Source organism: Apodemus sylvaticus, chromosome 6 (assembly GCF_947179515.1).
Source record: "Apodemus sylvaticus chromosome 6, mApoSyl1.1, whole genome shotgun sequence".
NCBI lineage: Eukaryota > Metazoa > Chordata > Mammalia > Rodentia > Muridae > Apodemus > Apodemus sylvaticus.
Genome location: NC_067477.1, coordinates 120,426,144 through 120,442,537, shown reverse-complemented (window position 1 = coordinate 120,442,537; position 16,394 = coordinate 120,426,144). Strand labels below are relative to the sequence as shown.

The 16,394-nt window shown below is 44.8% G+C and overlaps 1 protein-coding gene across 2 annotated transcripts in view; it reads right to left on the bottom strand.

Moving 5' to 3' along the window:
- Window positions 1-3,301, bottom strand: part of Ttc27 (tetratricopeptide repeat domain 27) — a 138,976-nt gene extending 135,675 nt beyond the window's left edge. For both annotated transcript variants that reach the window (XM_052186371.1, XM_052186372.1), the window contains exons 1-2: window positions 3,028-3,301; window positions 2,261-2,438 (exon numbers count right to left, since the gene is read on the bottom strand). In XM_052186371.1, coding sequence (XP_052042331.1) covers window positions 2,261-2,438; window positions 3,028-3,127 — 278 coding nt within the window. In that variant the 5' untranslated portion in view covers window positions 3,128-3,301. The remainder of the gene's footprint in view (window positions 1-2,260; window positions 2,439-3,027) is intronic.
- Between the last annotated feature and the right edge of the window lie 13,093 nt (window positions 3,302-16,394).

The following is a 16,394-nucleotide window of genomic DNA, read 5'->3' as shown; positions in this document are numbered from 1 at the left end:
AGCTCGCAACCATCAGGTCACTCTCCATCAGCAACAAGCCAAGACATGGAGCCCAAGGTAGAGACAACAGTGGAAGGCCTCTTACTTGCTTGTTCTCTGAGGTCCTCCTCGGCCTGCTTCCTAATACTATTCAGAACTACCCACCCATGGGTGGGGCTGCCCACGGGGAGCTGGGCCCCCATAGTAACCATTAGTCAAGAAAATGCCCTAAAGATTTGCTTATACCAATCTTACTGAGGTATTTTCTCAATTACGATTTCCTGCTCTTGGATACATAGAGTGTGTCAAGGTGACAGAAATCAACCAGCACAGAAAATTAACAACTACTGACTATTATCACCACATGCCTGCATGCATTCAACTCAATTTCAGTTTAACTGAGAAAAAAAATTAAATAACAGCTGAAGCTTTCCTAATGTTTTACAATTTATATCTTCAATATCCAATAAATCCATTAGCCACATGTGGCTTTTAAACTGAATTTAATCTAGGGCTGTAGAGATGGATCGGCAGTTAAAAGCACTGGCTGCCCTTCCCAAGAACCCGAGTTTTATTTCCAGCACCCATCTGGCTGCTAACAGCGGGCTGTAACTCCATTTCCTGGGGATTGCTGCCCTCTTCTGACCTCCACATGCAACGCAAAATACCCATATACATAAAATAAAAATAAGTCAATCTTAAGTTAACATAAATGTAAACTAATTAAACTTAAACATACAATGTGATCTCTATTCACAGTTTCCCTATTTCAAGTGCTCAATAGCCAAGTATGAACAGTGGCTACTCTACTGACCACGAAAGACAAGGAATACCCCCCCAGCATCCAAATATCCTCTTGGAGAGTACACCCTCAAACACGGCAAGCAAAGTGCCCCTTTTCACACTACAACTCTGGCCCACCTATGCATGATGCATTTGTGTGTGTGCATGTGTATAGAGGGAAGGAAGAGGAGGGATACGAATGGGCACCACTAGGCTAACTTTACACAGTATAAACACATCAGCCAGCAAACAGGAATCAAGAAGAAAGCCAGGCCTGATGCTGAAGCCTGCAATCCCCACTGGAGGCTGAGGCAAGAGGCTCACAAGTTAAAACCCATCCCGACAACTTAGTAAGACACTGACTCAAAAGGAAAAGTATAAAAAAGAGCCAGGGATACAGCTCAGTAACAGAATGCGTGTCTAGTAAGTGAGAAGTGGGAAGTTCAATTCCAGAAACAAAAGAAGAAAGGAAAAAAGAACAGAATAAAAAATTAGCTGGGCATGGTGGTGTATACTATAATCCCCAAATTTGGGGAGCTACAACAAATAGAGAATGCATTTGAAGTCAGTCTGCAGTTTACTACAAGCTTCAGGCCAAATGAGTAACACAGCAAGACATAGTCACAAACAACAACAAACTCAAGAAGGACACTAGCAAAACTTAGAAAAAAAATGAGAATTGTATTAGCTTAAAAAATAAACAGTAACATCTATCAGTGAACTACTTACGACTATGAGTTACGTCTTTAATTATTTTTACAACCCAAAAACCCCATACTTGGTTTATTCCTCAACTGACTATATGAAACTAGTCTGTAAACATCAGGGTAGAATGAAACTGTATGCATCCTAGATGGTTAAGAATTCTGGACAGCTGGGGGGCTGGAGAGATGGCTCAGTGGTTAAGAGCACCAACTGCTCTTCCAAAGGTCCTGAGTTCAAATCCCAGCAGCCACATGGTGGCTCACAACCATCCGTAATGAGATCTGATGCCCTCTTCTAGAATGTCTGAAGACAGCTATAGTGTACTTGCATATAATAAATAAATAAATCTTAAAAAAAATTTTTGGACAGCCATCATGGATAGATGAGGAGGAAAAGTGCTAACACACATCCAACAAAATAGAAGCCTCTAGAAGGCTTAGATTTGACTCATGTGCAGACATCCTAATGGAAGAACGGTAAACTGAGATCCAGGATAAACACAGGAAGTTCTCTGATCTCTACAGACAACAACCTGAAATACAGTGAACATGAATGCAAGCATCTCTCAGGAGTGTAGAAACAGCAAGACTTAAGGTACATCTACACATTTAAGAAAATGAATTGCCCCCTTTAAAGTGCATGCCTTTCATACCAGCCCATGGGAGACCGAAGACTCTCTTGAGAGTTTGAACTTGGGTCCTCCAAAACAGCAGTAAGTGCTCTTAACCACTAAGCCACCTCTCCAGCCCCCACCTAGTATGTTTCTCTGCAGTCATTTCAAATAAAATCCTACCTTTCAATTTCTTCCAAATCTGTAGAGCAATCCAGGAAATTTACTATCTGCTTCTCCAGGTAGCTGTCAATCTTTTCTTCTGCCATCATGGTTGAATTTAAAATATTTTGTGTCGTTGAATGTAGGAATAAGGCCTCATAGCTCCCTTCTAACACCAATTCTAATAAAACTCCAATATCTGTAATATTAAAAATGAGTCCAGTAAGGCAACAGAATTTCTTAAGGGTAAATGATAATTATTACATAAAAATTTTAAGATGCAAAAAGATATAAACAGCATATTGGCTGCATACTCTTATCCTGCCAAAAAATATCATCTCCCCTAGAATTACACAACACCTACAAAGACTATGAGCAGAAAATAATGACAATGATGATGATAGGAATGTTCCCCTTCTTCGGGAAATTCACAAAGATTCCAACTGACACTGGAAAGTTTTCCTTCCTACCTTCAATATTCTCCCCCAGGAAGCCAATCCAAACACATCGGTTTTCTCATGATTCCCTCATATTTCCCCAGGCACATGTTGGTCTCATCATTTTTACAACACTGATTTTTTTTTTCTGCTGAACTCTCTGTTACTTGTCAGTTCTAAATTTAAAAATCAACTCAAGTCTGTCTTTCAGAAACTTCTGCCAGCCTACCAGATCTCAGACCTCAAGCGAAACTTCCTCCCTCTTGACACCTCCTATGTACCCAGGGTTGGCATCCTTTGTCCTCACAGCTCTGGCACTAGCCTAACTCTCCAAAGGTGCAGCTGTCTCACCTGAACCACAGATGCCCTCCTGCTTCCATAACAGCCGCTCCGCCTCCGTGGAGAAGCCCCTCAGAAGCGCCAGCTCCGGCGTCCACATCTCTCCCGGCATCGCTGCACCCGACACAGTGTCCCACGAGAGAGGAGAAAAGCGAAAGGACGAGGGTCCAAAGCTGCCCGCGTCTAGTCACGACAGGTAACGTAAAGACACAAGCCTAGAGCCCCATGTGAGGATATCTACACATGGAGGCAGCCATGACAGCAACGCAGAGCATCCTGGGAAAACAAACCCATGCTAGATCGGCTTCCTTCTAGATGACCAATCGGAGACTCAGTTGCGGGCATGCGCAGACTATAGTTCGCTGCTGGAGGAAATGAGACCGTCGGTTGGCGGGTCCCGGAGACCAAGCACTGTTGCTAGGGGAAATAGTTGAAACCAATTCTGCGTGAGTACAAGCGACTACCTGAGGCAAAACTAAGTCCTGGAGGTTAATAAACCGAGCCTTTTCTCCCAACAGACGGGGCGCAGGCTCTAGAAGTTACTTCTAGGGGAGCCCTTGAGCCCCAGACTAGATCTTCCTTCCTCGGCATAGGCTATGCTTTGGACGATTCGAAGTGCAAGAAAACCAAGCTGGAAGTGTAATCTTAGCACTGAAGAGGATGGCAGGATAGGTGCAACTTAAAGGCCAGCCTGAGCTTCAACCTTAGTTCCAAGCTAGCCTTCTCTAAAGTGTGCGGGGCACCTGGATAAATGGCTCAACAGAGGACAAAGTTCTATTCCCAGCACCCACAAGGTGGTTCTTAATCACCTGTAACTCCAGAAAGATCAGTTACCCTCCTCCAGCCTTCCAGGCACGAGACGCATAAATGGTACACAAACATACCTGCAAGCAAAACGACATAAAATATACATACACATAAAAGGTGGTGGTGGCGCATGCCTTTAATCCCAGCACTTGGGAGGCAGAGGCAGGCGGATTTCTGAGTTCCAGCCTGGTCTACAGAGTGAGTTCCAGGACAGCCAGGGCTACACAGAGAAACCTCGTCTCCAGGAGAGGGAAAAAATTTTTTTTCTTAAAAGGGGGAGAAAGGTCTGGTTTTGATACTGTCCTCACATAAACCTGGCAAGAGCCTGGAAATCTGTGCAATTCAGTCAATAGAACCCAGAACACTTTGCTGAAGTGGAAAAAAAAAACCTGCAAGGAAATATATCCTCCCTCAAGTGTTGTAGCTGCAGAGCAGGAAATTTGTTTGCTGTTTGCCTTTTTTTTTTTTTTTTAAGAGAACCCTGGGCGTGGTGGTGCACGCCTGTAATCCCAGCATGTGGGAGGCAGAGGCAGGCAGATTTCTGAGTTCGAATCTCTGATCTACAGAGTGAGTTCCAGGATAACCAGGGCTACACAGAGAAACCCTGACTCAAAAAAACCAAAAAAAAAAAAAAAAAAAAAAAAAGAGGATGAATGTTTTCTTTCTCGCTCTGCTTCACTGTGGAAAAACAAGAGCAGCCAGTGTAGCCCAAGGTAGGATTAAGACAGTACTGAGTACTATCCTTCACCTGACATTATACAGCACTCTCCTGTGCTCCTAGGTATTCCTTCTGAGAAGAAACCTTAAACCTTTTGACTAAAATCCAGGAATAGATGTGAGTTACGATATTATATGAGACAAAATTGTTACCCTGAAATAAGGAATTCATATAGTCACTAATTTTTTTGGTAGGGTCTCACCAAGTAACTTTTGCTGGCCTGGAACGGCTATGTAGACCAGGCTGTCCTCAAACTTATAGAGCTCTGCTTATAGGAGTACTGGAGTGCTGAAGCACTGAGATTGGAGGGTGGTTCATCTCCAAACCCAGCTTCATAATTTTTTTTTTGGTTGGTTTGGTTTTTCAAGATAGGGTTTCTCCGTATAGCCCTAGCTGTAATGGAACTCACTCTGTAGACCAGGCTGGCCTCAAATTCATAGATATCTGCCTGCCTCTGCCTCCTCCTAGTGCTGGGGTTTATGTGACACTGCTCGGCTCTTCACAACTTTTTAATCTCATGAATTCTGAACATCAGAGCTTGGCCCCTAGTCTAGAGTTTTACAAAACAAAATTAAAAAAAAAAAAAAAACAACCTATGTCCATCCGTGGTTGAATGAATAAAAGGTGATAGATCCACCCAGTGGAATAACAAAATGTTATTAGTTTATTTTTTACTTAATTTTTAAAACCTTTTTATTGATACTTTGTGAGTTTCACTTTGTACCCAGTCCTGCTCATCTCCCTGCCCCCTCGTATGTGCCCTTCACCCTTGCAACCTCCCCCTAAAATAAAACACACACACATAGACACACACAACAGCAACAAAAGAAAACATAGAAAACGTCTTACAGTGGAGGCTGTGGTATGTCAGTGTGTCCCACAGTATGTCCTTCTGTCCACACATCTTCACTCACAAATGTTCATTGCCATGAGTTACTGGTCTGGTTCACAATCTGGCTTCTCTGAGCTCAGTATTCCATCAATACTAATGTTCCATCAATACTCCTGGTTGTCCTGTTGTTGCCCTGTGACTTGGAGACCCTTCAGCTTTAGTGCAGCAGGACTGGTCCGTTCATGCCTCCCAAACATTCACAGATGATAGGGATTTAGGAGGAGGGCCAATTCAGAGCCCTGGATTTGGGCCTGGTGGTAGCTGAGCTGCTCAGCCTGCTGTCTCTCCCTTATCAACACCACTAGAAAGAGCTCTGCAGCACTGCTCAAGCTAGGCCACTCAGTGCTGCCATAGATAGGAGTCAGAGCCAGCTCTCCTGCTCCCCTGTTCTCAGGCCAGCTACTCGCACGCACCCACGCCTCCAGAGGCAGCTCCACTGTGCTGCCCAGTCAAGTGCTGGACCCACTCTCCCAAGTGCTGCAGCCTGTGAGGGGCTGGGCCAGCTCTCCTGCGCTCACACCTTCAGGACTGGCTCACCCAGGCCTTCACCACGGGACCAGCTCCACTGTGTTGTCCGGTGCTGTCTGTTCAGTGCTCTTGCCCTCGGGACTGCCCAGAAGTGCAGGCCCACTCTCCCAAGTGCAGCAGCCAGGGAGGGGCAGGGCCAGCTCACAAGATCTCATGACCCTGGGGCCAGTTCTCCCAACTGCTGCAGGTAGTGATAGGCCAGGGGGAAGGGAAGGCCTTCCCCAGACCCATGCCACTTCACAGCAGACAAGTCCTGGTCCAGCTCCCCTGCACTCCCCCAGGACTGGCTCACCTGCCCCTGCCACCTGGGTCAGTGCTGCTGTGCTGTCCAGGTGAAGAGCAGGCCTCACTCTCCCAACTGCACTGGCAAGAGATGGGACCAGCTCTCCAGAGCACCACATCCAATGAGGGGCGGGGCCAGCTACAGGCCCTGAACATTTTCATGGTGCCTGTAGGCTGCCCCAACCAGGGACATCCCCATCTTCTGTAGTGGTAATATGAGTCTCGGACATCAACACTGACCCCTGCCTTTATGTAGTCTCAGACTTAGACATAGCCCTCAGTGGCAGCTTGGGCTGAGACCTCACCGTGGTCCCAGGGTGCAGGCTAGCTGCTTACAACAGGCTATGCCTCTCTACGCTCAGTCTCCAGTTGTTTGTTGTTTTTTTTTTCACCCTCCAGTTTTTTTTAAAGATTTATTTATTTTATGTATATGAGTACACTGTAGTTGTCTTCAGACACACCAGAACAGGGTGTCAGATCTCATTAAGGATAGTTGTGAGCCACCATGTGGTTGCTGGGATGTGAACTCAGGACCTCTGGAAGAGCAGTCAGTGCTCTTAGCCGCTGAGCCATCCCACCAGTCCCAGTCTCCAGTTCTATCTCTCTTCACAGTGCTCAAGCCTCTCCACTTCTCTTTCTCTCCCATCTGTCTACCACATACTCACACATTCTGCTGCAGGCTGGTCATGTGACTATAGGGCCCCGGAGGTGACATCCTCAATCCATGCTATGTGGTGTGGTAGCAAGCAGATGTCCATGGCCTGGCCTGCCTGGGCTGTGCATTGGAGGGCAGGTCTGTGGGTGGCATGATGGTTCACAGGTCTCTATCTGGTGTCCTTTTCCCTCACTGCACTGCCTAGATTTGATTTGGTTTTTGTTTTTTTGCTTTTTTGTTTTGTTTTTTGTTTTTCGAGACAGGGTTTCTCTGTGTAGCCCTGGCTGTCCTGTAACTCACTCTGTAGACCAGGCTGTCCTCAAACTCAGAAATCCTCCTGCCTCTGCCTCCCAAGTGCTGGGATTACAGGCCTGCGCCACCACACCTGGCTTTGATTTGATTTTTATGTGTCCTTGGCATAAGAGAGCTTTGGCCACCAAGCCAGGAAGCACAAAGGACTGTCACCTGCTCTGCCCCTGACTGATAGAAGGACATCACTGACAACAAGGTATCTCTTTGCCCATTGTCATGAAGTTTGTTTTTTTTAAGCATCGAGCACACCCACAGCAGAGGACAACTTCCAGGAGTCAGTTCTCTCCATCCACCGTGTGGGTCCCAGAGATTGAACTCGGGCCATCAGGCTTGCCAGCGGGCCCCTTTACCTCACACCACGCCATCTCTCTGGCCCTTGATAATACTTTATAAAACAATTATCTATGTATATGTGTGATGGCGTGAGTGTCTGGTGTGTGTGTTTGTGCCTGTGAAGATAAAGAGAGGGTGTTGTGTCTCCTGAAGCTGGAGCCACAGGAGGTTAGGAGCTGCCCGTCATAGAAACTGAACTTAAGTCCTCTGGAAGAGCAACCAAAATGAATAAATATCTGATCTGAATAATGGAAGCTTCCACATGAAAGGCACAACTCAAGGAAGAGATGTGGAAAGACAGCAAGAAATGTAGAAAATAAACCCCCTCCCCCACATGGAGACAGCTCAACAAAGCTGATGAAGTTCATTCTTCAGACTGGCAGACTGGAAAACCCTGATGATGACATGGCCATTTTCTGAAGAACAGGCTATCAAGACTGCGGTTATGAAGGACCATCGCACCAACAGATCTTCATTAGGACGTTCAGACTGCTAACTTTATGGGGTTGATAAATGTTTCTGACATAATAGTTAAACTGAACAGTTTTTAACCTAAACAGAAATAGGGAAAATGTAGAGGGATTCTAATCCAGCAACATGGCTACTCTGGCTAGAATAGAGACACACCCTTAGCACACCTTTAAAATCCAAAACAATGAAGATCCAGCTAGTTTGTAGAAAGAATCACCATGTTCGAAGGTGATGTCCAGCTGGGCGGTGGTGGCGCAAGCCTTTAATCCCGGCACTTGGCAGGCAAGAGGCAGGCAGATTTCTGAGTTTAAGGCCAGCCTGGGCTACAAAGTGAGTTTCAGGACAGCCAGGGCTATACAGAGAAACCCAACCCCCCCCCCCCCCAAAAAAGAAGGTGATGTCCAATTGAGAGTCAGGCAAAGCCATGAATCAGAGAAAGATTTGGCAGACTAGGGTATGCAAAACCCTCATGAGAAGGGAGAGGAAGGAGAGTTGGCTTAAGAGAGCAGTGCAGAGAGGGAAAAAGGAGGCAGTTTTACCAGGACAGTTGTACAGACACAGGATGAAGAGAGAACGAGCCAGAGAAGGAGAATGAGGAGGAAGATTAGAACAGATTGCCAGAGTTAGCTTGGGTCAGAGGCTGTGAGAGAAACCAGATTGAATAAGTCAGCTTGGAAAGGAATTTGAGCCAGAACCGCTGAGTTGAACCAGCCAGCCAGAATTCAGAAAGAACTAGAAAAGGTGAGCTTATTCAGCAGTAAGTTTCAAAGGCTGAAAACATTCTAGACCTAGATAAGACTGTAGGGATGCTAGAAGGTTCCAGGACAGGGCCTGGGTAGGGTAGCTGACTGAGGCAGTAAAACTTCAGAGATAATAATCACATCAGGCCAATAAAAGATACTTTTACCCTCCTACATCTTCATAATTCATTTTCAGCTGGTTCAAAGATAGCACATTTTAGAAGTCAGACATTAAACAGGACATCACCCTGCTTAATGTCACATCTCATGTTGGACTGAACAAAAGACACGACGGGCTTGTCAGTTGTGTGTGGAAAGTCAATAAATTAACATGACGGTCGCTGTGTCGCTCATGTTCTCGTGGTGAGGGGATAGCCACTGCTCTAAATCCAGCCTTTCTCAGAGGTACTCATCATTATCATCTACGATTAAGTTCTCTCCGACCTTTGCTAATACAATAGGGGGAAATTATATACAAAAAAAATTAAAATCATTTTGCTTTTCTGCAGGATTGAGGGTTGAACTCAAGGCCTTTCATATACTAGGCAAGTGCTCTACCACTGAACTACATCCCCAGGCCTAAAAATGATAATCTGCCAATACTAATAGGGGCTGGAGTGTGGCTTAGTGAGAGATGGCATGCTCAGCATGAAGAAAGCTCTGGGTCCAATCTACAGCATCACCCCTCAGAAAGTATTTAATAAAGAATAAAATATGAAGCCCTTGTGGCGGGCAGAAATGGGAATCTAACCTATGTAGAGTTTAACTCTTCTCACACCATCAGGTGAGAACATCTCTACAGCTGAATTGGGACTGGCCACGCCTCTTGTGTGATCCCTGAGGCCCTCTCCTAGGTGAAACTAAGACTCTTAATGCCAACCCCAAGCCAAATGAGCTGTTATGGAAGACAATTAAGCCATTCCAAAACTATGACAGCTCAACAGCCCGTATCCCCTTACAAAGATTACAAATCCTGTAACCATTTCTGGTGAAAAGACTCTAAGGAAAATGTCCCTACAGTACAAGCTAAAATACCCAGAGTGGTCATCAAAAAAGTATTTATTCATATTGGCTGACACAGTGCATAGGATAGACTAGCCCTGGGGACATTCAAAACGTTTAAGTTTCCTAACACAAGGATTTATGGGTAACAGACTAATGAGTAGCATATGGATCATAAATACCCTTCATTCTCCTTTGGGCCAACAAGGAAGGGATCTGGGACATTACTAACATTTCATACTGTGTCTAAATTTATACCACATAGCAAACTGTCTTTGTAAAGTAGACACAGCGAGTCACCACATCTTGTTTTCTTGATTAAACCTAGATGTTTGCAATGTGTCTTCCTCCTGGACTCTCACGATTCTACTAAATACATCAGTTTGCTTCACATTCATTTAATGTCTGCTGTCCAGAATCCTCAGTCCTCCCACACAACAATTGTCCTGACAGATAAGCCAACACGAGACTGGCAACAAAACTATATTAATTGACCAACTCAACATGTACGTTGAAAATCAGCTCTCAGGGGCAAAAACATATCTAAATAGAGTCAATCATATGTTATAAAACCCTGTCCCTCTTACAGCTTCTAATGCACAGCACCTAAAACACATACTGCACTCGCAGAGGACCTGAGTTCTGTTTCCTGCACCCACACCAGTTTGCTCATAACTGCCTGAAAACTCCAGGTCCAGGATATCTGATGCCTCTGTGGGATCCTAAGCTTGTGTGTTGCACATGTGCACACACACACACACATAATTAAAAATATAAAAATAAAATCTTGTTGGTTGTGAGTTTTAGCCTTTAATGGCTGAGCTATCTGTCCAGCACAAAGATAAAATCTAAAAGAAACATATGGATCAACTTGGGAAAGACCCATTGCTCTGTAACACAATAACAAGTAGCCCTCAGAATGGGTTTTAGAACTGTTCACTCTATGAGTAATGGCCAGAACTGAACATTTTTTTTGAAGTACATTGCTTAAAATCCAGGACAGACTCCCTTGGCTACATGCACCCCTGAATGCCAGCCAATCAACAACAGCTTCACCCAATGAAAGCCCTTTTACAGATAATGCTAAAGTTAAATGCTTATGCCTCTAAATCTACCAATACCTTATGTATGACTAACAGTATGTTGTGCAAGAGGGGATTGCAACAGACCTGTGTAATTTTCCTTTCCTTCAGTAAGCAATAAATTCAGTTCTCTTTTTTAAGGTTCTAAATAGAGGTCTTGTCATCCGTAGACAATATATCACACAGTATCAGGCTGGGCAATACGATGACCTGCTCTGCAATCCATCAGTGGTTTCTGCTCATACTGCGGGAGGAGGGGTTTGGTATAACCAGGAAGCCCCCACAGTGAGACCTGGGGCCTCTGCAGACTGACCAGAATGATTCCAGGCTTTGTGCCTGTTCTCAGCCAAAAGGGGAATGTTCCCATTTCTATGGCTGTGACCAGCAAATGCCAAGAGGAGAGAGAATTGTTGTTTGAAAGTGTACCAAATGGCTTCAACACAAAAGGTAAGAGAAAAAACTAAATAATAAAGTCCAGCTGTGGCTGATCTTGCTCCAAGAATACAAGTTTTAGCGGTGTGTCAGTTCTTCCCATTTGAAATATCGTTTAAGGCTACCATCCTGAGGCCCTATTCTAAAGGTGAAGAAACGTACAATTTCCCACAAAATAAGAGAACAGACAACAGACCTGGAAACCAACACGGCAGGAAGACACCAAAGCATCACAGTTTCTGTCCTGGGTATCAGTATTCCTCAAACCCCACAGATCATCAGCATCAAAATTACCAGAAGTGGAGGGTGGGAGCGCTGACCCATGGAATAGTCTTGTAGGAAGTTCAGGCAGGAATATTGCTCCAAGTCCTGGAATTCAAGACCACATGGGCAACATAGTTGAGTAAGTCAGGGCGATGACATCATGAGTTCCCATGGTCCCTGAGGATCTGTACACAATGAATGGGTTCTGGGCGAGGGAGAGACAACCTCAGGTAAGTTATAGATGCTTTTATAATTGACCCCAATTAAATTCACTGGGACATGAACAACAAAAACAAGAAAGAGGCTGGGTGGTGGTGCACTACTTTAGTCCCTGCAGACGCAGGCGGGTCTCTGAGGTCCAGGCCAGCCTGAGCTACTCAGAGAAACCCTGTCTTGAAAAACCAATCAATCAAAACAAGCAAGAAAGAAAGGAGGAGGAGGAAGAGGAGGAGTTGGCAAGAGGGTAAAGGTCACTGGGAGTGGGAGGGGAACAGAGAGGAAGGGTGACAGGAATGGACAGGCCAAATACTTTATACACAGCCATGGAATGTCATAATAAAGCCCATTATATATAATACATATTATAATTAAATATATAATGTTTGTTAATATATATTAATAAAAATATGAATTGCCTAAGCAACCACTAAAACTACATGTCTATACCCTCCCTGCTTTTAAGAAATCTGCATGTTAGTGGGTTCCTCAAATGTTCTTCAACATTCTAGAGTTTGAGAGGGACAGATACTGACACACACTCAGTAAGTGGCAGAGTCCAGTCCTTCTTCATCCACATGACCTGTTGGACACAGGCAGATGCACTCCAGGCTCCTGTTTGTGACTCCTCTAACCCAGCATCTACGCAAAGTAATCCATCAGCATCAATACAAGATCATTAATGTGGGCCATGCTCAAGGGGACATGAAGATCAACAAAGGGAGGTGCTGTCTGTCCAGCTTGTACCCAAAGCTAGGCAGGGTTTCAGATTTGCTCAATGAAAACCTCTACATTAGATGTATTTCCTGACACTTGTTTACTTTCCCATTAAACAGAGAGCAATTGTTTTCTCAAAGTCTATTGAAGCATGCTATAAAGAACAATTCAGGTCACATAAAAGATACAAACTTGACATAACTTTCCTATACAGGATTGAACTGGTAAGTGTTTGACCAGAGGGGACCTTGAAACTTGACTGTGCAGGGTTGGAGAGATGGCTCAACCGTTTTAAGAGCACTAGCTCATCTTACAAAGGACACGCATAGACTCAGAACCATGTGAACCTCCAGTTCCAGAGGATCTGATGCCTCTTCTGGACCCTATGAGCATTGCATGCACAAGATGGGCAGACATACAGAGGCACCTATGCAGGCGAGACGTGGCTATGCCTTTTCTGAATAAGCAAGTTTTGTGACCTCAGCCAACTCTACACAAAGAAGGATAATCAGATATTTCAATGTCTGTTCATTTAAAGAAGTGCCCCCCCTCCACTCTTCCTGCGACAGGGTTTTCAGTTTAGCCCTGGCTGTCCTGGAACTCATTATATAGACCAGGCTAGACTCAAACATGACTATCTACCTCTGCCTTCTAAGTTCAAGGATTAAAGGCCTATGAACCACCAACACTACCACCTAGGTAAGAAGTGCATTTTTAAGTTAAAAGGTTTCCTCAGGTCAAGAGAAGTTACTGTGGGCAAGAACTTACTGTGGGCTCAGTACTTGTTCTATGCCCCCTCACTCCAACCCCACCCTATCACTACCACGAATGCTTAAAATTCATTATTGGAAGGGTTCCGACTATGTATAGTGTTTTATTAGGGGCAAGAGAGACAAAGCATGCTTTTCCCCATCTGGCTGCTTTTAAACATGGATACACAGATCATGGAGCTGCTAGGACCATCCAACAAGCAAATTCGTGAATACCTTGGTGTCAACAGTCCTTGTCTTCTGACCATTCAGGACCTGGTACCAGAGTCCCTTCCCCCATTCTCTGCTTTCCCAGCCTCCTAGTGTGTGTCAGTTTCATCCCCTGTTGCTGTGACAAAACAGGCTTACAAAAGCAATTTAAGGGAGAGTTTGTTTGGTCACAGACTATTATCATTGCTGGGAAGTCAAGGTGATGGGAACGTGAAGTACATAGGAACATTACCTCCACAGTTGAGAGCAGAGAGTGACAAACCACATGAAAACTTGATTGTGCTAGCTGGGCGGTGTGTGTGTGTGTGTGTGTGTGTGTGTGTGTGTGTGTGTGTGTGGTGGTGGTGGTGGTGGTGGTGGTGGTGGTGGTATTGCTACTCACAATGGTCAGGTCTTTTCATCTCCATTAATATCACCAAAACTTGACCTTGGGGCAACCAGAGCTAGACAATCAGAACAAAGCTGGTTAAACCAGTTCCACCCCTAAATGATGGATTTTAATGGACTTCCACCTTTCCTTAAGCTGGGAGCTTCTTGAAGAGGCAGCTTCAAGACATTTTACCAACTAGTCAACACACTGCAAGGCTGGTCACAGGATTGACAATCATCAGAGTAAACTAAGATGTCCCATCTTTGGTGAAGATGGGAAGGGACCAGTCTTTCTTTCTAAACTCGCCCTTTGCTAGGTTAGCAAAGAAAGCTCTTTGACTAAAGGAAAAACAGTACCTCATTTGAAGGCTGTAACTCCTGCTTCAAGGGGATTGGAGGGTAGGTGGGTTGTTTATTCCCCACCCCACCCCCCCATCCCCCCCGAAACAGGGTTTCTTTGTGTAGCCCTGGCTGTCCTGGAACTCACCCTGTAGACCAGGCTGGCCTCAAACTCAGAAATCTGCCTGACTCTGCCTCCCAAGTGCTGGGATTAAAGGCGTACACCACCACTGCCCGACTGGTAGGTGGGTTTTTACCCACATCATGATTGGTGTGATAGATCTAGGGCTTGAAAAAATGCAGTAATGTCTCATTTGTGTGAAGTTTTATTTGAAAATTGTCCGGGCTTAGGAACTTCCATCCTTGAATGCCTCAAAGAGGTGAGGGGAGCAGGAAAAGGACACAGACAGGCTTAAAGGAGTGATAGCTACATCTTCTAAAGACCGCAAAAAAAAAGAAAGAAAGAAAGAAAGAAAGAAAGAAAGAAAGAAAGAAAGAAAGAAAGAAAGAAAGAAAGAAAGAAAGAAAGAGAAAAAGAAAAGAAAAGAAAACGAAAAGAACGTTAGAGAGGTGGGAAGCACTTTGTGGCTGGGTTTGCTGGCTTTGTAGGTGGCAAGGTGAGATGGGGTGGGGTAAAATCAAAGAGCACACGTAGAAAGGTGGCCAAGGGACAGACAGGACAAGGATAAAGAAAACACACAGCCAACCTCAGAACACATCACATGCCGGGGAAATGGGGAAAAGCAGTAATCTGGAGACCACCCCCACCCCCAACCCAACCCCACTGCTTAAAGAGCTTATCTTGGGACTATTTGACTCCCGGAAAGTAGCCCAGAAAAGCCTATAGCTGTTGTGGTTTTGCTGGGTACTTCCTCCGTAGAGAAGTGAGTAGTGAATAAAACACAGTGGTGATATCATATACTCTTCCCACAAACCTAAGGAGGGCACCTAGGAAAGGAAAAGAGGCTCCTGGAACACTTCATGATCACACTCCACAGTAATGCATGGAAAGAGCAGAGTGATCCTTTGTCCAGGAGGACTCAAGACAGCTTCTACAGCTTAAACATCTAAAGACCAGAAGCTGAGAAAGTAAGGCTGACTTCCTTTTCCCCTGGCCTGTATGTCCCATCTACCTGTGCCTCTGCATTCTTACCATGGTCCATATAGGGCACGGGGGGGGGGGGGGGGGGGAGGAGGGGGGGTCTGGAGGCTGAGAGAAGCTTACAAGTGGTTCCAGCTTGCTTCAGCTCCACACAGGCCTACATCAAAACCCACGCCAATGACAGTTACTAAGTGCACACGATTCCTTTGCACTAGGAAACTCATCAAAACACTAAGCAATTAAAATTACCAAGGGGAAAAAAACCCAATAGATAATTTCATAAGGTAAGACTCTGATGATAATACCAAAGCAAAACTTAAGACTGTCTGGACATGCTGGGTGGTGGTGGAGCATGCCTGTAATCCCAGCACTCTGTGAGGCAGAGGCAGGCGAATTTCTGAGTTTGAGGCCAGCCTGATCTACAGAGTGAGTTTTAGGACAGGGCTATACAGAGAAACCCTGTCTCAAAAAAACCAAAATCCAAAAAACAAACAAACAAAAAAAGACTGTCTGGACAAGATACCAACAGATGTGATAAAAATGAACACTCTACCACACAAGCAACCCACACGTGTTTTACAAACCCTAAGATGGCAAATAAACAGGTAAAGGGTATAAACTTGTAACTGATAGAAGAAAAAATATTTCAAGTGGTTCACATACAATATGGACTAAAGGAAGAATATAAGAACGTGCTAATAATTAAAATGGCAGATTTAAATTTTTTTGAAACTAAATACATTTTAATAGAAAACAAAATACAAAATAACTTTTCAGAAAACAGAAATGTTTAATCCCTTAGCAGACATCAGAACTTGCTTTGTCCTTAGAGCTTGGTCCATACTTGTGAGTGTGCACTCAAGATTCACCCCCTGCTCGCTACCAACACTGCAGTGAGGTGGAAGCAGGTCACTGAGGGAGTAAAGGACCAATAAGCCACATCCTGGAATAAAGTTACCTTTAAATCCAGCATTTAAGTCTATCTAGTGACTTATTATTTTGTATCATAATTTTGTTGATGGTGTAGGGTTGGAACCCTGGGTAACTGGCACAGCGCTGACGCCTACCCTCTGCCACCACAGTGCTTCTCCCCCCCCCCCCCCCCCCCCGCCCCCGGGGGTACAAGCGCTGACAGAAG